Source organism: Macaca nemestrina, assembly GCF_043159975.1.
Source record: "Macaca nemestrina isolate mMacNem1 chromosome 14 unlocalized genomic scaffold, mMacNem.hap1 SUPER_14_unloc_2, whole genome shotgun sequence".
Lineage (NCBI taxonomy): Eukaryota > Metazoa > Chordata > Mammalia > Primates > Cercopithecidae > Macaca > Macaca nemestrina.
Genome location: NW_027257578.1, coordinates 749,516 through 774,135, shown reverse-complemented (window position 1 = coordinate 774,135; position 24,620 = coordinate 749,516). Strand labels below are relative to the sequence as shown.

The window sequence follows — 24,620 nt, the reverse complement described above, 5'->3', positions numbered from 1 at the left end:
GGTCCACATACGGCAGTGCACCTGCAGCAGAGCATGTACGTGCACGTTCAGCCTAAACAGGTGTAGGAGAGAAGAAAACCACCTATGATTAGTCACTTAAAATGCCACATACCCAACCCTTGATACCCTAGCACATAGAGTACTAGTGGTCTTGGAGACGTCAGGTGTGCTGAAGTCTGATTTTCTCACTTAACTTTTCCAGCAGCGTTTTCCTCATCTCTAAGCTGGGGCTAACAACTGCCCTGCATAGATTTGTGAATGGAACCGTGCGTGTAAAGTGGGGTAGCCCCCAGGACCTAGGAAGGACTCGTGTTCAGTGTCGGTGGTCATGTGTGCTGTACGGGTCCCCCAGGAGGACCATTGCTACAGATAACTTTCTCCGTTCAATGTCACCGAATATAAAAGGTGGGAGCTTGGCTTCTGATGTGTCTGGTTTGCTGCAGGCCGCGCTGCACTCCGTGGTTCCTGAGCCCTGGGCTGAAGTACGCCCCGCTGCATCGCCTGTGCCGCTTTTGCTGTGCAACGAGAGCTCCTGCCCTGGGAAATTTCCTCGCGCCTGACAAGCACCACAGTTTGCAGCAAGACCTGTCCAAAGCGTGGACTGCCAGGAGCCCCGCCTTGGACCTGTCCTCTCCAAGTTGGGAGCGACTTTGTGGGGTTTGTCGGCCCTTCCCTCAGGTGTCCCATGTCTCATGGATCAGCCGACGAGACCCGTCTGGAGGAGCACTCTGTAAAACGCTGCCTGCCACGCAGGTCTCCTAGCGCAGAGTGAGGCCACATCTGCAGACCATACCGCACAGAGTCCCGGGGCATTCCGCAAGAAGGGGAGTGGGATGTGTGTGAGTTCCCACTGCGGAAGCCGGCTCTGCTCCGTACTCTGCGTTCGGGGTGCCTGATGTTCAGACCTGCTGTGTCTATTGGGGGCCATGGCAGGGCAGTGGGGGAGGGGGGCGGGGAGCAGTGCGAATGGATCCAGGGAAGGACTTAGTTGAATCCCAGCTGCCCACATACTTGTTGCTGGTCTTGGACAAGCTCCGTAGTTTCTCTGGGCTTCGGTTTGATTGTAAGACTAGGACGCCGCCCTAGTCTGAAGATGTCGGTGTGTGCGGGAATGCCTGGCACAGTCACGATGGGTTTTCCTTCAGCCTCCTCCATGCCCCTCCCTGGGTCAATCAGTATCCATGCGTGTCACAAGTAAATTCCAGTCCCTCCGAAAAACCAGTTGACCCGAGTTTTATGGTCAAGCATGGTGAGTGTCCTTGCCAGGAAATGCCACTAGATGTCTTAGGCCTGCTCCTCTATGTCCACAGCAATCCCCGGAACAGGCTGGTTCAGGACGTGGGAGGTGGGAGTCGGTGTTGTACCTAGGACAGGCTGAAGTGAAAGGCTCATTTGCTCTGTGAGGGGTGATCCCGATGACACATCAAGAGGAGCCCCATGGCTGACCCTGGAGGTGGACGGTCGGGTCGGATTGGCCGCCCTCCAGCACGTGTTTCGAGTGATGCCTTCCCTGAGTCACGCAGCCCTGATCTGTAGCGCACAACTTCCCAGCTCCAGCCAATCTGGTCTTGCCGTCTCGTTGTGCCTTGTGTTGGGCATGTGGAGGAGGAAGAAGTTTAACCCATCCTCTCTTTGAGAATGGCAGGGCAGTAACAAAGGCGGTTGATGTATACATGGCCATCCTCGTGAGGTGAGGACCTGAAAGGTTTACTGCTTTCCTGGAAAGCTGCTCTGGGCATCACCATCACTGATCATGGACAGCAGCTCAGAAGCCCGCTTAAGGTGCAGGGAGGGACCGGCGCTGGTCCTGTCTGTGCCCAGGCTGTTGGTCACACCGACGGCCAGGCGATGGCTGCCTTTGCACGAAGCTGGGGTCAGAGTTAATTTGGGCAGTGTCAGCTTTGATTTAGGTCAAGATTGGTCAGTCTTCCTAAAATACTAGCCATGAAAGCTTTCATAGATTGTAGTTCTTTGGGAGGTTTATATGTGGTTTTTAAAGCACAGGGCCCATGGCCAGTGTTGAATGACATTTTGTTCAGTGTAACTGACAGGACACTGGACCTGAGTCCCAGGCCTGCCACCGGGTTCAGGGAGCTTCAGAGAGGGAGATGTTTGTGCTCAAGTTTTCGCAGATGGGATGGGACATGGGCATGGGGCTGGAATGCTCTAACCTTCAATCTTCAGTCATCGGTATCACCTGTGCACACGCATATCGTTTTCAAAGATGGACGAGCTTTTGGGAAATAGCTGAAGACTTTTCAAGTTTTGAAAGAAGCCGGGATGACACTGGAAACGTCAGGTGTCTTGGCTGCTGATCAGGTTCATCACCACGCACATGGTCCCTAACCTGGCACACCTCTGATCCCACACAGTGGGTGACCAGGTCCGTAACCTCAAAAGCTTCTGATTGGCTGCAGCTGGTGACTAGGTCTGTAATCTTTCCTGGCTCTGATTGGACAACAGCAGGTAACCTGGTCCCTAACCTCGCACACCTCTGATCATGCACAGCGGGGTGACCAGGTCCATAACCTCAAACTTCTGTGCACAGCAGGTGAACAGGTCCCTAATCTCAAAAGCTTCTGATTGGGTGCAGCTGGTGACTAGGTCTGTAACCTCGCATGGCTCTGATTGTGCAGAGCTGGTAACCAGGTCACTAACCACACACACCTCTATTCGTACACAGCAGGTGACCGGGTCCATCACCTCACACCTCTGATTGTGCATAGCAGGTGACCAGGTCTGGAACCTTGCACACCTCTGATCGTGCACAACGGGTGACCAGGTCCATGACCTCACGCCTCTCTGCACAGTGGGTGACCAGATCCATAACCTCACACCTCTGATCGTGGACAGCTGGTGGGCGCAGGACCCACTTCAGTGAGGGGCTGACTTCCCAGGTGTGAAGGGGGAATGCTGTGTGGCTCGCTAAGCCCCTCCATGCTTTGGGGGCTCCAGGCTGTGGGCAGCAAGTAGCAGGTTGTCCCATGAGGATGCTGTGTGTTGGGGATGGGAGGCAGCTGCAGGGTGGAAGTAGGATGATGTTGTAGGGGGCCACTGTGGGGGGGTGGGACGGGAGGCAACTGCAAGTTGGAAGTAGGATGTTGTCCCAGGAGGCTGCTGTGTGTGGGGGAGGGAGGAGGCAACTGCAGGGTGGTGTGGTGGTCCCCGTGCCACTGATTTCAGGTTAAAATAGAATGTGGACCTCTTTTTACCATAGTTTTTAATTACTCCGCTAGTTTGTGTTGCTGTCTCTTGCTGTGAAGTCCACAGTCTGACGTCTCTGTGGTCCCCATGTTTCCCTCCTGCTCGTGTTACCCAATCCTGTGGGTCAGCTGTGAGGAAACCACTCTCCACTCCTCATCTGGAGTGTACTGCTCTCCTTGTGGGCTAAAGTGTTCTTCTGTTACTGTTTTCTCTGTTTTTTGACTAAATTTAGCAGACTTGTGTATGGTGCAAACACTTTTAAGAATGTCTTTTGCTTTTATGGAAAAAACACCTGCATTGACTTAAAATGAACATTTCCTGTGTCTCCATCCTTCCCCATAGATTGCTCTGTGTTAGAAACTCGGTGGTGTGTGTGCTTCATGGCCTCATTCCATCAAGCACTGTAACCTCTGATTGCAACAGTGACTGCACTCAAGGTAAAAAGCTTTGCAAATGTTGAAAAGAATGAACAAAAACAATATATTGTTCTCTTGTCATCCTGAAATGGCTACTCTTAATATTTTCATGTAGTTCTTTCAATTCTTTTTAAGTAAAGTTGCTTCTAACACAAGCAGTTTGAATATATTGATCAAATTATATTCAGGAAATAAGGAGAAAGTAAAAAGAATATCCAGTTTGGGGCAAAAAGGAAGACGACATAGAAAGAGGCTGTAAAACTCCCTGCAACTTGAAAAGCTGGGTTGTGGTGGTTGTGGTTTTGTTTTTACCGTGAGAGACCACAGGATTCTTCTTGGCACTGAAGGGCAATAAGATAATACCCTGTGTATGTGTGTTCTGGTGGCTGTATAAACCGAGCCACATGTCCGCTTTCGAAGCAGAGTAAAGCATGAGGTTTGAGGTAGTGGTTTGGTAACTTTTGGAAAGTCTGTTTGTAGGACTGCACTCCAGAGATTAGGTCAGTCTGAGGTAGATTCAAATGATCTGTTCAGTCCTTGGGAGCTTTCTACACCGGGTGTACGCCTGTTCTGGATGTGGTGTAGAAGGAAGAGGACTGGGAGGGTTTCTTGCTTCCCGGTCATAGAAATGCCTGCAGTTTTCACTGTTTGTTTTCTCTCGGGAAGCTATTTCGGGAAGGAAGTGTCCGTTCCAAGGCTGCTGGTTGGCCTGTCGTCACCCTGGGGGTCTTGGTGTGGGTCACGGGTGCTGTGACTGCTCACGAGTGGAGCTCTGTCTCTCTCGCTGCCGCGCTGGTAGACAGCTGGTCACCAACAAAGTGTGTGTCCCAGTGGCCTTTGAGAAGAATTCTCTGCATCATTTTTATACAAGGTCCTTTTTCCTTTCAATGTCAACATCGTGTCTTCTAGCCAAGCGATATGTTCTTGCAGAAACAGGAAGTGTGGCCCAAGTGAGAAATGAGGGAATTGATCCATAACTGCTATCAGTTTTTATAGAGATGAGCCATTGTAATTTATCTATAGACATGTTAAATCTGTAGAAGTGAGTCACGGTGCCAGACCCTCACAAATGCCGAATGTCTACGTGGGACCTCTCTTCTATCGGGTCCACATCACAAGAAGAAAAGTCGCTCAAATGCAGCACGGAGTGGACGTGAATCTCCAAAAACTCCATGAATCAGAGTGACTGCTTTCCCAATTGCCGGTCTCCCCATTTGAGGTTGTGAGATTCCCGTTCTGAAGCTCCTTCAATTTCCCAGCATCCATTTCACTCCTTCATGGAAATAACAGACTCACACTGATACCTTGTTCTCAGATTTTCTAATTGGAAAAAGCAGATATTTCACAAGAATTGTCCAGCTAACTCACTCCTTAGCCTGGGGTAAGCCACATACCTCTTTTCTCTTTAAAATACTCACCTTTCAGAACTCTTGGTAAATTATTTAAGAATAGGAAGGTACCATGACTTTGGGCACAAGCAGTATTATGTATAATGTGCAAGTGAATGCCTTGAGAGCCATGGTTGCTAAAAACAAATTTTCTGAGAAGAGAAAAATGTAAGCAGTTCTTTACATGATCGTTAATTTTGTTTTGCCTAAATAACATCTTGTCTTTGTACAGGGATACAGGATGTTGCTGAGTATTTACGGGGGCGAGTGGGTCCTGCTGCCCCACTATGTGATCCTGAATATCGACAGGGGTGAATGGGTCCTGCTGCCCCACTGTGTGTGACAAGCCCTTTGTTTCTGGCCCGGAAATGTGCCGGCTCCGTCAGTGCATTGGGCTGGTGTTGGCTCCCTTTGTTAGTTTGCATGCGAGGCAAAATCTCACGCCTTTCACTCTTGTTGACATACAGATGCCAAAGCTTTGAACAAATTCTTACTAAATCAAACCCAGAAATATGTAAAAGGGATAAGAATACCATGACCACTTAGAGTTTGTTCTCATGATCTGTAGTTTTGCATTGCACATTTGGCTCATCATTCAAAAATCAATGTAATTCACCACATTAACAAAAAATAAAGCAGAAAACCCATTGTATCCTCTCGGTAGACACTGGAAAACATCTGTTGAAATTTAATAGTCCTTATACGAATTTCCTGTCACATCAGGAACAGAAGGGAACTTTCTCCATTTGATAAAGGCCACTCCTGAAAAACAAGAGCTGACCCCCCTCCTCGGTGGTGGCAGCCGGGGAGCTCTGCCCACAGTCAGGGGTGTCGGGAGCATGGCCATTCTCCATGGTTCAGGTTCGCATGGTGCGCACTGGGGCCCTCGTCCGTGAAGTGAGTCAGGAAAACTAAAAGGCATAAAGACTTGGAAGCAGGGAGATGCTTGATGTACAGAAGACACAGGGCCTTATTTAGAACATTTTAGGAAATGTACAAACAACCAGAAATGGTGTGAATTTTGCAAGCATGCAAGATGGACTCCTTGCAACAGAGGTATACCGATGCCCAGTGGCCCGTGAGGGGTGCTCACCAGGGAGTCATTGGGTAAGTACAACTTAAACCCACGAGGTTCCCCTTCACAAGAGTGGAGAAGGGAGGACAGTGGCAGGTGCTGGTGAAGATATGACAGACTGGATCTCAGACTGATGGAGACTTAAAATGGCACAGCCACTTCAGCACACTGTGGCAGTTTCTTTAAAATGTGTACACTTACCATATGGCCCAGCAGGTACGCTGTAGATGTTCACCAAGGAGAGCTGAAAATGTGTGTCCTTGTAAAAGAATGCACATTATCTGCAGAGTAAATTGTCATAGCCAAGAACTGGAAACAACATAAATGTCTCTCATCTGGAGAAACATGAGCAAATTCTGAGATATTCATACATTATCCTAGTTCCCATCAGGAAAAACGTACAAAATACTGAAACCAAAACAGAGAATGGGGATGAGTTCCAGGAGCCTTGAACTGAGCAGAGAGTGAACACCACGCCGTGGAGTCCATGTGACAATGGAGAATCTATGCGAGTCTCGGGTGACGGAAGAGCGCCAAGAACACTCCTCGAGAATGAACAGTGGCTGTCTCTTGAGGGCTGGGATTGACTGGGAGGGGACTTGTGGAAACTTTGATGCAAAAGATTTGAGTAGGGTAATAGATTTCCATTTATCGAAATGCGCCAAGTGTACGCAAGATCTGAACATTTCACTGTGTATACTTTGTACTCCCTACCTTCCAAAAAAAAATGAAAAAATAATTACAAATGAGCACTGAACTGGATAGATTTTTCACAGTGGTATTAGATAGCAATTCTGAAAGCATTTCTTTATCTCCAGGCTTAAGCAAATAAGCTTAATAAATCAGTGAATATGTTGAGTGTTGCAGGAGGTACAAGTATAAGCTGGTGGCTCCCGACAGATGTAGACAGGGATAGAAGTGCCTGTGGATGGGTGTGGGTGCACATGCGTGTACGTGCGTGTACATGCGTGTGTGTGTTCTACTTGCCGGCAATGCCCAGCAGCACCTGGTGCCCACTCTTAGCTTCCAAACACCGTTCTTCACAAGAAGGAGCCCTGGTCTAAGGGCTGAGGATTCCGGTGTCAAATCTGGGACCAGTTGAGCAACAGAACAAACGATTGTAACTATGAATCATAACCCAGCAAGCCAGACTCCGTGAGTACATATGGATATATGTAAATGAATGTTGAAAGACAAAATTATTTTTCAGTGAATATGGAAGATCTAATGATTTAGAAGGAATGACAGGAAATCAGTGGATGCTAAAACTAGTAGTGAAGAATTCATGGAAAACAGAATATGCGCATAGTGTCAGGGTGTCTCCTCCCAAATCTTAATTTCAATGCGAAAAGCAGCATCTTTGCTTTGGAGGCACTTAGGCACCACCTTCACTGAGTTGCCGATGTTAACATTGTCACATAGGACAGACTTCTGTGGTGTCCCTGCTAAAATGCATACTCTTGAGTCTAGTCCGGAAGATACCAAAATAAAGGACAAGCTGCAAAATAACTGACCTGTATTCTTTAACATTTCCAATTTCAGGAAACACAAAACCTGAGAAACTTGGATTCTGGACGGGTAAAAATCACATGGCAAATCAATTCATGATCCTGGATTGGATCGTAAAAGAGGAAGACAAAGTAAGAAAATTATGGAGACAGTTGACACCATTTGAAAGTGAACTTTGTATATGACAGTTAAATTTCCGGATCTTGAGGAAAATGAATGTGAGAGCATATCCTTGTGTTTAGGAAATACATTGAAACATTTCGGTATGGAAGGACATAGTATATGAAATTTATTTTCATTTGACTTAGAAAATTCATGGGGGAGGGGGGAAAGTAGTGATGTAAGATAGGAGCAGTTGGGCCTAAGTTGAGCCTGGTAAGTTATGTGGGAATTCGCTAAGCTGGTGTTGCAGATTTTCTGTGTGTTTGAAATTACTTCCAAAAAGTTTAAAACGGAGAATATGCAAAACAAAAAGCGATTTGTGGAAGTGAGTGGACTGTCACCTCATTGATCCCTTCAGTTTTCGGCCATGAGCCAAGTCAGTCACATAGTGGTTTTTGACCTGGGAATTAGAAATAGTGGCCAGATGACCAGGCTCTTGATCTAGTTTGGGAGAGAAGTGTGCACAAAGGCTGACCAAGACCAAGCAGTGTGATGAGCTGCTTGTGGGCGTGATGCTGAGGGTCTGGGTCCTGTCTCAGGTGGCAGCTTGGGGGGTTTAAGCCAGAAATCCACACACGATTCCCTTTCAGTGGGATCATTCTCGCAGCTTCAGAGAAAACCGCCCCAACCCGTCTTCACTCACGCTGGCCATTTTTGGTGGTGGTAGTTTTATTCTGCTAACACCGTTCTCACTGACAGTTTAGGGCCTTTGAGCAGGTTTTTGCCTTTGTGTCGAAGATTCTCGTCTTGACAGCCGGTGTATTTCATTCCTGTTGTTCTGATTCTGTGTTAAGAGGGTTCTTCCCTGGCTTCACAGTTTGGAGTTGCTGCTGCATCTGTCTCTGCTTTAATTCTCTAGCCCATCTATCACTTGTCTCATCCCTTAAGAAGTGGCCTGCGTGAGATGCCATGAGACTGTGCCTTATCACCACTGCGACCCCAGCCCATAGGGACTTACAGAGAAGGCATTCAGTGAATGTGTGGAATTAATGTAATGGTTTAATAGCCACAAAATGTCTTAATGGTTGTTTTAGTCCATTTCCATGCTGCCGACAAAGACACACCCGAAACTGGGAAGAAAAAGATTTAGTTGGCCTTGCAGTTCCGCATGTCTGGGGAGGCCTCAGAATCATGGTGGGAGGCGAAAGGCACTTCTTACATGTCAGCAGCAAGAGAAAACGAGGTAGAAGCAAAAGCGGAAACCCCAATAAGCCATCAGATCTCATGAGACTTATTCACTATCACCAGAATAGAACAGGAAAGACGCGCCCCAATGATTCAGTTACGTGTCCCTAAGTCCCTCCCACAACACATGGGGATTCTGGGATGTAGAATTCAAGTTGAGATTTGGGTGGAGACACAGCCAAACCATATTCATAGCCAACCCAGTCCTGGCCCATGGCTGGTGTTGAGCTGAGCTGCGACCGTGGCTGTGTGAGTTGGGGTGCGAGGCGTGCACACGCCTCTCAGCGGTACAGTGAGAGGATTTGGAGGCTCAAACGTGTGACCTACAAAGAATCTCCAAAGATCAAGGTGCATTCACCTTAAAAAGAAAAATCTCAGTGCAGTTTATAGCCAGTGTTTGCTTGCAGATATGGATTCTACAGTAATAAAATGAATAATTAGAAGTCTGTGAATAAATTTTAATGCCTTATTGGAACTGTAAACACTGATTTTCTTTCCTCACCCACCCATCTGTTGGTGAGTTTCAGAAGGTGGATGAACCGTGCTGCGGGGACAGAGAGGAAGGTGCAGCTTGGCCTCTGGGACCTCATTTGAGCACTGAGTGACTGAGCTCTCTCCATTTCAGACGTCCACACGGAAGCTGTCCAGGCGGCTCTGGCCAGACACAAAGAGCGGAAGATGGCAGTGCCTGTGCCTTCCAAACGCAGGTCCCTGGTCGTGCAGACCTCCATGGACGCCTACACCCCTCCAGGTAAGGGACACGCTCCCCGACGCTGCCTCTTGAACATGCTGGGCACCTCAGAATTGACCGCTAGCCCAGCAGTTGGGTTTTTGCCTTCAAAATCATGGTGCAGAAATGCAGATTTTGTGAACCAGAAGTCCGAAAACAGTGTATGAAAAGTAACACTATGTATCTGTATAAATACACATTTTTAACTTTTCATCAAGATTCATACATATGATACATACCAGTAAAATCTCACACAGTTTTGTTCATTTAATTCTTTGTAGTGAAAAGGGAAGAGTTTGTAACACTCTGAGTGCAATTGGACTTTTCTTCTGATTAGGCTGTGGCATGCATATTCTCAAATCTTCAGATAAGTGTGCTATATTGTTGGATTGTTTTAGAACAAGCGAATTGGACAGTTTAGGCTGCTACCCGAATCAGCTCATAAACTTTGCCTGCAAGGTGCTAGCTAGTATTTTAGTTCCTGCAGGCCATAAGGTCTCTCACAACCACTGAACTCTGCCCTCAGCCATGGGTGATAGCAAATGCGTATGACTGTGTACCAATAAAACTTTATTTACAAGAACAACGGACCAGATTTGGTGCACAGACCTGCCAACCCCTGATCTAAATTACTGAAGGTAATAGCCAATTTATATTTCTGCTATATAATACTGCTTTTCTTTAATCTTGAATTTTACATAACTACCCCAATTCTCTATTTTCTCTGCCCAAATAATTATAAACTACATTTCATGATCTTCACGCCCAAGTAAAGCAGAAAGTTTAGTTATCCAGATACTTGCTAGAGACACAGATTGAACCTACGCTATTTGGTGTTTAGTTTCTGTGATTTTGATTCCAACATTATTCATGTCGTTGTTGCAAGCTTGTCTTCTCAAAGGACCTGAATAACCTTACATCCCACGTTGAAGCTACATATCACTTTAAATGACACCGTATTTTTGCTCCAATACCAAAGAAACTTAAGGTACAATACGAATAGTTGAAAATGTACAACATTTTGGGGAGTATTTTTACTTCTGAAGTTTAGCTTAGTCTTGGCAAGCAGTGAGACAGAAGGACGTGCTTCAGATCAGAGCTGAGGTCAAGCGTATGTCCACATTACTGCAGGCAGCTCCTGAGTTTCACCTTTACGTGAAGGTACTGGAATTTAAAGGACAGAACTTAGAGTGCATCATTTTGGGTTTTCGTTGCTTTTTGTTTTGAGACAAGGTCTTGCTCTGTCACCAAGGTTGGAATTCAGCATCATGATGGCAGCTCTTGGCTCACTGCAGCTGTGACCACCTGGGCTCACGCGGTCCTCCCACTTCAACCTCAAGCAGCTGGGATCACAGGTGCTCGCCACCACACCCAGCTAATTTTTAAGTGTTTGTAGAGACAGGGTGTTCCTATGTTGTTTCTCTTTTTCATTGACACATAACGTGTTCTTCTTCTAAAGAACGCAGTGCCAGCAGGCAAGGGAGTGAATGCCGTGCTAGCAAGTTGTTGGCAAGGGAGCCCTTTCTGCCAACGTGCTTCCTGGGGCTCCTCCCTTTCCTTATTTTAATATTAAGCCACATCACATAATTAAGGGCTGGGCACGATAGCTCATGCCTATAACTGCAGTAATTTGGGAACCCAGGGCAGGTGTATGGCTTGAGCCCAAGGGTTCAAGGCCAGCCTGGACAACATGGTAAAATGTACAGAAATGCCTTTTGTACATCTTGTCTTCACCAAAAGTACAAAAAATTAGCTGAGCCTGGTGGTGTGCACCTCTAGTCCCAGCTACTTGGGAGGCTGAGGTGGGAGAATGACTTGAGCCCGGGAGGCAGAGGTTGCTGTCAGCTGAGATGGCACCACTGCACTCCAGCCGGGCCAACAGAGCAAGACCCCCATCTCAATTAGAAAAAAATAACGATAATAAATGCAGACTCTTTAAAAATGATTAGGCCAGGCATGGTGGCTCATGCCTCTAACCTCAGCAGTTTGGGAAGCCAAGGCAGGCAGATTGCTTGAGTTCCCAGCATTTGAGACTAGCCTGGGCAACATTCCAAAGCCCATTCCTACAAAAAATACAGAAATCAGCCTGGAATGGTGTTGTGTGCCTGTGGTCCCAGCTGCTCGGGAGGCTGGAGTGGGAGGATCAGGCTGCAGTGAGCCATGATCGTGCCACTGCACTCAAGCCTGGACAACAGAGCAAGACCCTATCTCAAAAAATAACATGCTCATTCCTGTTTGTTTAGTTAATGGTTATAATTTGCCAAAACTTATGGTAAAATAATTGTATTTGTATGTGTTCTTTGTGTAACTAACAACATGGACGTAAAAGGATAACCCACTTGAAATATTTTAAACCAACTTTTTGGCACTAACCAGTATGTAAGGCAACGGACATTTTTCTTGACCACTTTCTATAAGAGAAATGACTTTGAAATGGAAGAAACAGTGCGGTTATTTGCTTATTTCACTTATTGAATCCAACCGCTGAGAAATGTTACTCGGTCATGTGTGATGAATAACCTCCTTGTACAGATGTCTGCAAAATATAAAAGAATATTATTTGAAATGTTATTTTTGTGAAATATTTGGATTTGACCAACAGTTTTATATAAGCCATAAAGCATCCTTTGAAAATTTTCATCAGGAGTTCTCTTGATATATCATGTGGGGCAGTTTTGTAAAATCGTAAATGTCAATATCATAAAATTTTTTACTCCCAGCCTATTTTGTGCTTAGCGACAGTTTGCATGTTTATTACCGTACTTATTGATCCAAATCTTAGCTGCATTTTCTTACCTATTTTTCTTGGTTGTTGGTAACAGTGGTTAGATCTTACTCAGTTTCATTGCCCTTCAGAGAATGTTCTTGAAGTTTATCTTCATGAAATGACTGGCTGCTGACCTGGATCCTAGTTTCTGGAGAAACTCTCATTAGGATTGTCGCAACGCTAATATTCTATGGGTGAAACTTTAGTTTCCAAATGTAAAGATAAAAGAATAATTTGCCAAAACTACTTCTAGCCATGATGAGAGAATAGGGACCCAAATCACACATCTGCCATAAACAACTGTAAAACTGCACAAAACGAATGAGGTGGCTGTTTTTAGTCTGTGACCACAGCTGTACCAGCCAGAACCTGAGGGCGAGGGCAGGAGAATGAATAAGATGCACCCACAGTACACTTCCCCTCTGGAAAACACCTGCAGACCGTGGTGCCGAGAGTTCAGGTGTGGGCAGAGCATGGCCATCCTACCACGTCCAGAAGGCGGAGCTCGGAGAGAGCTCAGGTGTGAGCGGAGTATGGCCACCCTAACACGTCCAGGAGGGGGAGATCAGAGAGAGATCGGGTGTGGGCAGAGCATATCACCCTACCATGTCCGGGAGGGGGAGATCAGAGAGAGCTCAGGTGTGGGCGGAGCATGGCCATCTTACCACATCCAGGAGGGGGAGATCGGAGTGGGTGCAGGATGGGAGCTCTCCACAGATTCACACCAACAGCGAATCCAACCAAGCCTGCCCATGTCACGATGACCCAGCCGTGCCTGTGCTAACTGCTAAAACAAGAGGTGGAAAGCTTTAGAGGAAGGTTAGGGATCCTGAGTGTGCTCAACAAGTTACCCACAATGTGTAATATTCAGCAAATAATCACTGCATACACAGAGAAACAGGAGGTAGAATCTGTGGTCAAGAAAAAGGCAGTAAAAAGTGCACACACATGCAGGATGGTCTCTGTCACTCACCACACGCGGCGGCTAAGCGCATGAAGTGCGCCCGGTCTGAACTGGATTTGCTGCGTGAAAGACATGCCAGTTAATATAAAAAACAGAAAATATTGTATTTTTTTTTTTTTTTGAGACGGAGTCTAGCTCTGTTGCCCAGGCTAGAGTGCAGTGGCGTGATCTTGGCTCACTGCAATCTCCGCCTTCCGGGTTCATGCCATTCTCCTGCCTCGGCCTCCCAAGTTGCTGCCCGCTGCCACTCCTGGCTAACTTTTTGTACTTTTAGTAGAGACGGGGTTTCACCGTGTTAGCCAGGATGGTCTCGATCTCCTGATCTCGTGATCCACCCGCCTCGGCCTCCCAAAGTGCTGGGATTACAGACTTGAGCCACCGCATCTGGCCTATTTGTATTTCTTATTGCAAGTATGGTATGAGCATTTTGAGTTAAAAATATACTAGTAAAATTAATTGTACCTGTTTATATATTTATATGAGGCTACAAGGAAGGTTTCAAGTTCTATAACAGGACTCTCATAATTCTGTTGGAAAGTGCCCGTCTAGATGTCTGATACAGCAGAAGACCGAGTTTTTAAATCTACAATTATAAGTATTTAGGGAATCAAATTACAATGTGTCAAAGAATGAAAATATTTTAATTCTTGAGCCAGAGGAAGGGAAGACAATTTTCACTATAATGGAGTTGGGGAATTTCAGGTTCCATACACGATAATCTTGAGAATTGTCACTCCCTCCTCACAGGTAAAAAGCTGAGCAAACTGAAAAATCAGCAGCTCTTCTTAAACCTGCAAGAGACCTGAGGTCACAGGCAAGCCACTGTCCGTAGCGGTAAAGCAGAGAATCACCATACACTGGAGCACAATGCTCCAAGGAACCCACACTGGGATTGGAAAACCTGAACTGGAATTGACAAATTGCTGCATTGAGGTGTGGCCACGTCTGAGAGTTAAAACCTCCAAGAGGCCTGTGCATATGGGTCTCATGCTTTTGTGAGTTGTATCATCAGAAGCTCAACCAGGTTCTCGAAGTAAACATCACAGAAAAATCCCCTCATACTTACTACAGGGGAAAGAGAATAGGAATCATTTTTCAATATGTAGGTGCACTCTTCACTAGGTCTACCTTCCAGAGAAGCTAGTTAGCTAGAGACTAACCTGGTGGGATTTTATCAGAGCCTTCTGACCTGGGAGAAATGGAAATACCCAACTCCAATCTCCAGAACTGAAAAGCAAAAAAGAACAGAGTATCCAAGCACGATGGGACTTCCACAGAGGCATAAAATATGCATAACGGTAATACAAGGGGGAAGAAAGAGGAACAGAAGAAATATTTGTAACGGTCATAGCTGAATTTCCTCAGATTAATGCCAGACACCAAACCATAGATCCAGGAAGCTCAAGAAACACCAAGAAGGATAAATGTAAAAACGACGACGACAAAAACAAAAATAAACTCTATTTGGGCATAAAATATTCAAACTATGGCGAATCAAAGATTAAAAAGCAAAGAAACCAGAGTAATCTCCTTCCCTATGGTGGATCAAAGATAAGAATTATTTTCAACTTCCCCTCAAAAACCATGAAAGCAAGAAGTGGAGTGAAGTATTTAAACTTTTGAGAGGAAAAAAATTCCATTAACCTAGAAGTCTATACTCTGTGAAATTATCTTTCAAAAGTGAAGAAAAAAAAGACCTTCTCGGACAAAAATTGAAAAATTTGTCACCGGTAGACCTGCCCTGCAAAAAATGTTCAAAGTTCTTTAGAGAAAATAGTAGAGGTCAGTAACTCAGATGTGCACAAAGAAAGGAAGAGCACAGTCTGTTTACAGGGCTCACAGCTGTCATCCTAACACTCCGGGAGGCAAAGATGGGAGTACAGCTGGAGGCCGCTTAGTTGAGACCGGCCTGGGCAATGTAGTGAGACTCTGTCTCATTAAAAAAAAAAGCCAAACGTGGTGGCCAACACCTATAGTGCCAGCTACTTTGAGAGGCTGAGACGGGTCACTTCTTGAGCCCAGGATCCCGTTCAAGGCTGCGGTGAGCTATAATGATGCTGCTCCAGTCTAGCCTGGGCAACAGAGAAAGACCTTGTCTGTTTAAAAAAATAAATAGAAAAACAAAAACCATTAAAAAAGAAATAGTGAAGGTAGAAGGAAATCTTTCATTTTTCTTAATAGATCTAACTTAACAGTTCATGCATATAGCGACAGTAAATATACTGTATTATATGCTTATGTATATGTCATATACACACACTTAAATATAAGTGAAATGAATGAGAGCAGTGATACCCAAGGGATGGGAGAGAGCAATTAGGAATTAGGATTATTTTGTTATTATAGTGTGCTTGCATTATCAAAAAACCAGTGTAGTGTCGTTTGAAAGTGGACTTGGGTTACTTGTAAATTTATATTGCAAATTCCAAGGCAGCCACTTTAAAAAAAAAAAAAAAAAAAAAAAGAGTAACTGATATGCTAAGAAAGGAAAGAAAATAAATCATAGAATATGCTCAATTAAGACCACAAGGAAAAAAAAAAGTGAAAGACAAAAACAAAGAACAAGGGCAACAAATAGAAAATAGTAACAAATGCGGTAGATGTTAATTCAACTGTATATTATTACTTTCAATGTCAGTCCAAATGCACCGAACTATATATTATCTATAAGAAATCCACTTTAGATATAAAGACATACATATAGATCAACAGTAAAGGGATGGAAAAAGATATAAATGTTAACACTAATTTTTTGGTGTGCAATGGCCTGATCTCATCTCACTGCAACCTCTGCCTTCCAGGTTCAAGTGATTCTCCCTCAGCCTCCCGAGTAGCTGGGATTACAGGCATTTGTCGTCATGCCCGGGTAATTTATTATTATTATTATTATTATTATTTAAATTTATTATTATACTTTAAGTTGTAGGGTACATGTGCATAACGTGCAGGTTTGTTACATATGTATACTTGTGCCATGTTGCTGTGCTGCACCCATCAACTCGTCATTTACATCAGGTATAACTCCCAATGCAATCCATCCCCCCTCCCCCCTCCCCCCTCCCCCCTCCCCATGATAGGCCCCAGTGTGTGATGTTCCCCTTCCTGAGTCCAAGTGATCTCATTGTTCAGTTCCCACCTATGAGTGAGAACATGCGGTGTTTGGTTTTCTGTTCTTGTGATAGTTTGCTAAGAATGATGGATTCCAGCTGCATCCAAGTCCCTACAAAGGACTCAAACTCATCCTTTTTGATGGCTGCATAGTATTCCATGGTGTATATGTGCCACATTTTCTTAATCCAATCTGTCACTGATGGACATTTGGGTTGATTCCAAGTCTTTGCTATTGTCAATAGTGCTGCAATAAACATACGTGTGCATGTGTCTTTATAGCAGCATAATTTATAATCCTTTGGGTATATACCCAGTAATGGGATGGCTGGGTCATATGGTACATCTAGTTCTAGATCCTTGAGGAATCGCCATACTGTTTTCCATAATGGTTGAACTAGTTTACAATCCCACCAACAGTGTAAAAGTGTTCCTATTTCTCCACATCCTCTCCAGCACCTGTTGTTTCCTGACTTTTTAATGATTGCCATTCTAACTGGTGTGAGATGGTATCTCATTGTGGTTTTGATTTGCATTTCTCTGATGGCCAGTGATGACGAGCATTTTTTCATGTGTCTGTTGGCTGTATGAATGTCTTCTTTTGAGAAATGTCTGTTCATATCCTTTGCCCACTTTTTGATGGGGTTGTTTGTTTTTTTCTTGTAAATTTGTTTGAGTTCTTTGTAGGTTCTGGATATTAGCCCTTTGTCAGATGAGTAGATTGCAAAAATTTTCTCCCATTCTGTAGGTTGCCTGTTCACTCTGATGGTAGTTTCTTTTGCTGTGCAGAAGCTCTTTAGTTTAATGAGATCCCATTTGTCAATTTTGGCTTTTGCTGCCGTTGCTTTTGGTGTTTTAGACATGAAGTCTTTGCCCATGACTATGTCCTGAATGGTACTACCTAGGTTTTCTTCTAGGATTTTTATGGTATTAGGTCTAACATTTAAGTCTCTAATCCATCTTGAATTAATTTTCGTATAAGGAGTAAGGAAAGGATCCAGTTTCAGCTTTCTACTTACGGCTAGCCAATTTTCCCAGCACCATTTATTAAATAGGGAATCCTTTCCCCATTTCTTGTTTCTCTCAGGTTTGTCAAAGATCAGATGGCTGTAGATGTGTGGTATTATTTCTGAGGACTCTGTTCTGTTCCATTGGTCTATAGCTCTGTTTTGGTACCAGTACCATGCTGTTTTGGTTACTGTAGCCTTGTAGTATAGTTTGAAGTCAGGTAGCGTGATGCCTCCAGCTTTGTTCTTTTGACTTAGGATTGTCTTGGAGATGCGGGCTCTTTTTTGGTTCCATATGAACTGTAAAGCAGTTTTTTCCAATTCTGTGAAGAAACTCATTGGTAGCTTGATGGGGATGGCATTGAATCTATAAATTACCTTGGGCAGTATGGCCATTTTCACGCTATTGATTCTTCCTATCCATGAGCATGGTATGTTCTTCCATTTGTTTGTGTCCTCTTTTATTTCACTGAGCAGTGGTTTGTAGTTCTCCTTGAAGAGGTCCTTTACATCCTTTGTAAGTTGGATTCCTAGGTATTTGATTCTCTTTGAAGCAATTGTGAATGGAAGTTCATTCCTGATTTGGCTCTCTGTTTGTCTGTTACTGGTGTATAAGAATGCTTGTGATTTTTGCACATTAATTTTGTATCCTGAGACTTTGCTGAAGTTGCTTATCAGCTTAAGGAGATTTTGGGCTGAGACAATGGGGTTTTCTAAATATACAATCATGTCATCTGCAAACAGGGACAATTTGACTTCTTCTTTTCCTAACTGAATACCCTTGATTTCTTTCTCTTGCCTGATTGCCCTAGCCAGAACTTCCAACACTATGTTGAATAGGAGTGGTGAGAGAGGGCATCCCTGTCTTGTGCCAGTTTTCAAAGGGAATTTTTCCAGTTTTTGCCCATTCAGTATGATATTGGCTGTGGGTTTGTCATAAATAGCTCTTATTATTTTGAGGTACGTTCCATCAATACCGAATTTATTGAGCGTTTTTAGCATGAAGGGCTGTTGAATTTTGTCAAAAGCCTTTTCTGCATCAATTGAGATAATCATGTGGTTCTTGTCTTTGGTTCTGTTTATATGCTGGATTATGTTTATTGATTTGCGAATGTTGAACCAGCCTTGCATCCCAGGGATGAAGCTCACTTGATCATGGTGGATAAGCTTTTTGATGTGTTGCTGAATCCGGTTTGCCAGTATTTTATTGAGGATTTTTGCATCGATGTCCATCAGGGATATTGGTCTAAAATTCTCTTTTTTTGTTGTGTCTCTGCCAGGCTTTGGTATCAGGATGATGTTGGCCTCATAAAATGAGTTAGGGAGGATTCCCTCTTTTTCTATTGATTGGAATAGTTTCAGAAGGAATGGTACCAACTCCTCCTTGTACCTCTGGTAGAATTCAGCTGTGAATCCATCTGGTCCTGGACTTTTTTTGGTTGGTAGGCTATTAATTGTTGCCTCAATTTCAGAGCCTGCTATTGGTCTATTCAGGGATTCAACTTCTTCCTGGTTTAGTCTTGGAAGAGTGTAAGTGTCCAGGAAATTATCCATTTCTTCTAGATTTTCCAGTTTATTTTTGTAGAGGTGTTTATAGTATTCTCTGATGGTAGTTTGTATTTCTGTGGGGTCGGTGGTGATATCCCCTTTATCATTTTTAATTGCGTCGATTTGATTCTTCTCTCTTTTCTTCTTTATTAGTCTGGCTAGTGGTCTGTCAATTTTGTTGATCTTTTCAAAAAACCAACTCCTGGATTCATCGATTTTTTGGAGGGTTTTTTGTGTCTCTATCTCCTTCAGTTCTGCTCTGATCTTAGTTATTTCTTGCCTTCTGCTAGCCTTCGAATGTGTTTGCTCTTGCTTCTCTAGTTCTTTTAATTGCGATGTTAGAGTGTCAATTTTAGATCTTTCCTGCTTTCTCTTGTGGGCATTTAGTGCTATAAATTTCCCTCTACACACTGCTTTAAATGTGTCCCAGAGATTATGGTATGTTGTATCTTTGTTCTCATTGGTTTCAAAGAACATCTTTATTTCTGCCTTCATTTCGTTATGTACCCAGTAGTCATTCAGGAGCAGGTTGTTCAGTTTCCATGTAGTTGAGCGGTTTTGATTGAGTTTCTTAGTCCTGAGTTCTAGTTTGATTGCACTGTGGTCTGAGAGACAGTTTGTTATAATTTCTGTTCTTGTACATTTGCTGAGGAGTGCTTTACTTCCAATTACGTGGTCAATTTTGGAGTAAGTATGATGTGGTGCTGAGAAGAATGTATATTCTGTTGATTTGGGGTGGAGAGTTCTATAGATGTCTATTAGGTCTGCTTGCTGCAGAGATGAGTTCAATTCCTGGATATCCTTGTTAACTTTCTGTCTCGTTGATCTGTCTAATGTTGACAGTGGAGTGTTGAAGTCTCCCATTATTATTGTATGGGAGTCTAAGTCTCTTTGTAAGTCTCTAAGGACTTGCTTTATGAATCTGGGTGCTCCTGTATTGGGTGCATATATATCTAGGATAGTTAGCTCTTCCTGTTGAATTGATCCCTTTACCATTATGTAATGGCCTTCTTTGTCTCTTTTGATCTTTGATGGTTTAAAGTCTGTTTTATCAGAGACTAGTATTGCAACCCCTGCTTTTTTTTGTTCTCCATTTGCTTGGTAAATCTTCCTCCATCCCTTTATTTTGAGCCTATGTATGTCTCTGCGTGTGAGATGGGTCTCCTGAATACAGCAGACTGATGGGTCTTGACTCTTTATCCAGTTTGCCAGTCTGTGTCTTTTAATTGGAGCATTTAGTCCATTTACATTTAAGGTTAAGATTGTTATGTGTGAACTTGATCCTGCCATTATGATATTAACTGGTTATTTTGCTCGTTAGTTGATGCAGTTTCTTCCTAGCCTCGATGGTCTTTACATTTTGGCATGTTTTTGCAATGGCTGGTACCGGTTGTTCCTTTCCATGTTTAGTGCTTCCTTCAGGGTCTCTTGTAAGGCAGGCCTAGTGGTGACAAAATCTCTAAGCATTTGCTTATCTGTAAAGGATTTTATTTCTCCTTCACTTATGAAACTTAGTTTGGCTGGATATGAAATTCTGGGTTTAAAATTCTTTTCTTTAAGAATGTTGAATATTGGCCCCCACTCTCTTCTGGCTTGTAGAGTTTCTGCTGAGAGATCTGCTGTTAGTCTGATGGGCTTCCCTTTGTGGGTAACCCGACCTTTCTCTCTGGCTGCCCTTAAGATTTTTTCCTTCATTTCAACTTTGGTGAATCTGGCAATTATGTGTCTTGGAGTTGCTCTTCTCAAGGAGTATCTTTGTGGCGTTCTCTGTATTTCCTGGATTTGAATGTTGGCCTGCCCTACTAGGTTGGGGAAGTTCTCCTGGATGATATCCTGAAGAGTGCTTTCCAACTTGGTTCCATTCTCCCCCTCACTTTCAGGCACCCCAATCAGACGTAGATTTGGTCTTTTTACATAATCCCATACTTCTTGCAGGCTTTGTTCATTTCTTTTTCTTCTTTTTTCTTTTGGTTTCTCTTCTCACTTCATTTCATTCATTTGATCCTCAGTCGCTGATACTCTTTCTTCCAGTTGATCGAGTCGGTTACTGAAGCTTGTGCATTTGTCACGTATTTCTCGTGTCATGGTTTTCATCTCTTTCATTTCGTTTAGGACCTTCTCTGCATTAATTACTCTAGCCATCAATTCTTCCACTTTTTTTTTAAGATTTTTGGTTTCTTTGCGCTGGGTACGTAATTCCTCCTTTAGCTCTGAGAAATTTGATGGACTGAAGCCTTCTTCTCTCATTTCGTCAAAGTCATTCTCCATCCAGCTTTGATCCGTTGCTGGCGATGAGCTGCGCTGCTTTGCCGGGGGAGATGCACTCTTATTTTTTGAATTTCCAGCTTTTCTGCCCTGCTTTTTCCCCATCTTTGTGGTTTTATCTGCCTCTGGTCTTTGATGATGGTGATGTACTGATGGGGTTTTGGTGTAGGTGTCCTTCCTGTTTGATAGTTTTCCTTCTAACAGTCAGGACCCTCAGCTGTAGGTCTGTTGGAGATTGCTTGAGGTCCACTCCAGACCCTGTTTGCCTGGGTATCAGCAGCAGAGGCTGCAGAAGATAGAATATTTCTGAACAGCGAGTGTACCTGTCTGATTCTTGCTTTGGAAGCTTCCTCTCAGGGGTGTACTCCTCTCTGTGAGGTGTGGGGTGTCAGACTGCCCCTAGTGGGGGATGTCTCCCAGTTAGGCTACTCAGGGGTCAGGGACCCACTTGAGCAGGGAGTCTGTCCCTTCTCAGATCTCAACCTCCGTGTTGGGAGATCCACTGCTCTCTTCAAAGCTGTCAGACAGAGTCGTTTGCGTCTGCAGAGGTGTCTGCTGCGTTTGTTTAGTTTACTGTGCCCTGTCCCCAGAGGTGGAGTCTACAGAGACAGGCAGGTTTCCTTGAGCTGCTGTGAGCTCCACCCAGTTCGAGCTTCCCAGCAGCTTTGTTTACCTACTTAAGCCTCAGCAATGGTGGGCGCCCCTCCCCCAGCCTCGCTGCTGCCTTGCCGGTAGATCACAGACTGCTGCGCTAGCAATGAGGGAGGCTCTGTGGGTGTGGGACCCTCCCGGCCAGGTGTGGGATATGATCTCCTGGTGTGCCTGTTTGCTTAAAGCGCAGTATTGGGGTGGGAGTTACCCGATTTTCCAGGTGTTGTGTGTCTCAGTTCCCCTGGCTAGGAAAAGGGACTCCCTTCCCACTTGTGCTTCCCAGGTGAGGCAATGCCTCACCCTGCTTCAGCTCTCGCTGGTCGGGCTGCAGCAGCTGACCAGCACCGATCGTCCGGCACTCCCCAGTGAGATGAACCCAGTACCTCAGTTGAAAATGCAGAAATCACCGGTCTTCTGTGTCGCTCGCGCTGGGAGTTGGAGACTGGAGCTGCTCCTATTCGGCCGTCTTGCTCCGCCCCCTCAATTTATTATTTTTTTCTATTTTTGTACAGATGGGATTTCACCGTGTTGGCCAGGCTGGTCTTGAACTCCTGATCCATTCTGCCTTGCCCTTCTAAAGTGCTGGGATTACAGGCATGAGCCACCGTACCCGGCCAACACTCATTTTGAAAAATGAAAGTGGTGATATTAATTTCAGACAGAGTTGGCTTTACATCAAGGAAAGTTACCAGAGATGAGTATTACGTAATAAAGAGGTCAATTCTCCAAGAAGATGTAACAATCCTTAAATGCACTTTTGCTAACAAAGCATCAGAATTCCAAAGCAAAAACTGATAAACTTCAAGGAGAAATAATTAACTCACTATTATAGTTGGAGACGTTAACACCCCTTTATCAGAAATGGACCAATTAAGTAGCCAGAAAATCAGTAAGGACAAAATTGAAATCGGCATCCTCAGTCAACTGTATATAACTGACGTTTATAGACTATTTCCTCCAACAACAACAGAATACAGAACATTCACCAAGACATACCATGTTGTGGTCCATAAAACACACCTTAACACATTTAAAAGAATAGGAATCAAGTATGTTCTCAACCACAGTAAAGTAGAAATCAGTAATGGACGACTGGAAAATATATTAGGATATTAAACAGTACACTTATACATAATACATTGTTCAAGGAAGAAACCTGAAGATTTCTTTGAATTTTTGAAGTAAATGAAAATGAAAACTTGTTAAAATTTGTGAGCTGCAGTGACAGTAATGTTTATAGGGAAATTTATAGATTTAAATGCATACATTAAAAAAAATAAGATCTAAAATCAATCAGCTTCCACCTTCGAAAACTAGAAGAAGAACATCAAATTAAATTCTAAGCAGGCGACAAATAATGAAAGAGCAGAAATCAATACGTTGAAAACAATATCAGTAGAGAAAAATCAATGAAACAAAAAGCTGGTTCTTTGAGAGAAAATCTGTAAGCCTCTAAAAAGAAAAAGAAATACAGCAGATAAATTTCCAATATCAGAAATGAAATAAAGGACATAACTACAGATCCCATGGACATTAAAAGGATAATAAAAATTATGAATAACTCTATGGCCACAAATTTGATAACGTGGATGAAATGAACCAATTTCTTTAAAGACAGAATTTGCCAAAATTTGAACAGGAAGAAATGATCTGTATGGGCCTGTATCTGTTAAATTGAATCAGTGGTTAATAACCTTTCAAAACAGGAAGTGCCAGGCCCAGAAGGATTCACTGGTGAATTCTACCAAATATCTGAGAAGAAATACCAATTATCTACAATCTCTTTCAGAACATAGAAGCTGAGGAATACTTATTAACTCATTCTATAGAGCCAGCATCATTTTAATGTCAAATACCATTTTAATAACAAAATATTACAAGAAAACTACAGAACATCTGTCATGAACATAGATGCAGTAATCTTCAATAAAATATTAGCAAATTAAATCGAACAAAAATTGTGCACTAAAACCACATGGAATTTCACATATCCAAAGCCGGTTTAACATTGAAAAGCCAATTAATGTAATTCATCACATTAATGGGTCAAAGACTAACAGATGCCTCATCTAAGAAGATAGAGATGGCAAATCGACATATGAAATGATGCTTCACATCACGTGTCATAGAGAAATGCAGATTAAAGCAACAGTAAGATATCACTACGCCAGAATCCAGAACACTATCAACACCAAAGCCTGTGAAGATGTGGAGCTGTGGGAATTCTCTCTCATTCATTGCGGGTCTTAATGCAAAATAGAACAGCCTTTAGGAAGACAGATTGGTGGTTTCTTACAAAACTAAATAGACTCTTACCATATGATAAAGCAATTAGACTCCTTGGCATTTGCTCAAAGCAGTTGAAAACTTATGTCTACACACAAAGCCTGCAAGTAGATATTTAGAGCAGCCTTATTCATAGTTGCCAAAACTTGGAAGCAACCAAAATGCCCCTCAGTAGGTGAATGTATAAGTGAGCTGCGGTACATCCAGACAATGGGATATTATTTGAGGCTGAAAATAAATGAGCGATCCATAAAAAGACACGGAGGAAACTTAAAGGGCATATTACTAAGTGAAAGAAGCAATCTGAAAAGGTTGTTGTATGATTCCAGCTTTACAACATCCTGGAAAAGGCAAG

At 43.6% G+C, this 24,620-nt stretch overlaps 1 protein-coding gene and 1 long non-coding RNA gene across 2 annotated transcripts in view; both read left to right on the top strand.

The window, feature by feature from the left end:
• The window catches only part of LOC139361178 (transcription initiation factor TFIID subunit 4-like), a 174,736-nt gene that overhangs the window by 134,097 nt on the left and 16,019 nt on the right, over nt 1-24,620 (top strand). The window contains exon 3 of the mRNA XM_071089655.1: nt 9,565-9,690. Within this exon, the coding sequence (XP_070945756.1) occupies nt 9,565-9,690 (126 nt within the window). The remainder of the gene's footprint in view (nt 1-9,564; nt 9,691-24,620) is intronic.
• Nucleotides 14,359-23,847, top strand: LOC139361183 (uncharacterized). Its single transcript, XR_011618754.1, has 3 exons — nt 14,359-15,182; nt 16,202-16,266; nt 22,492-23,847. It is a non-coding gene; the product is annotated as an uncharacterized lncRNA (long non-coding RNA).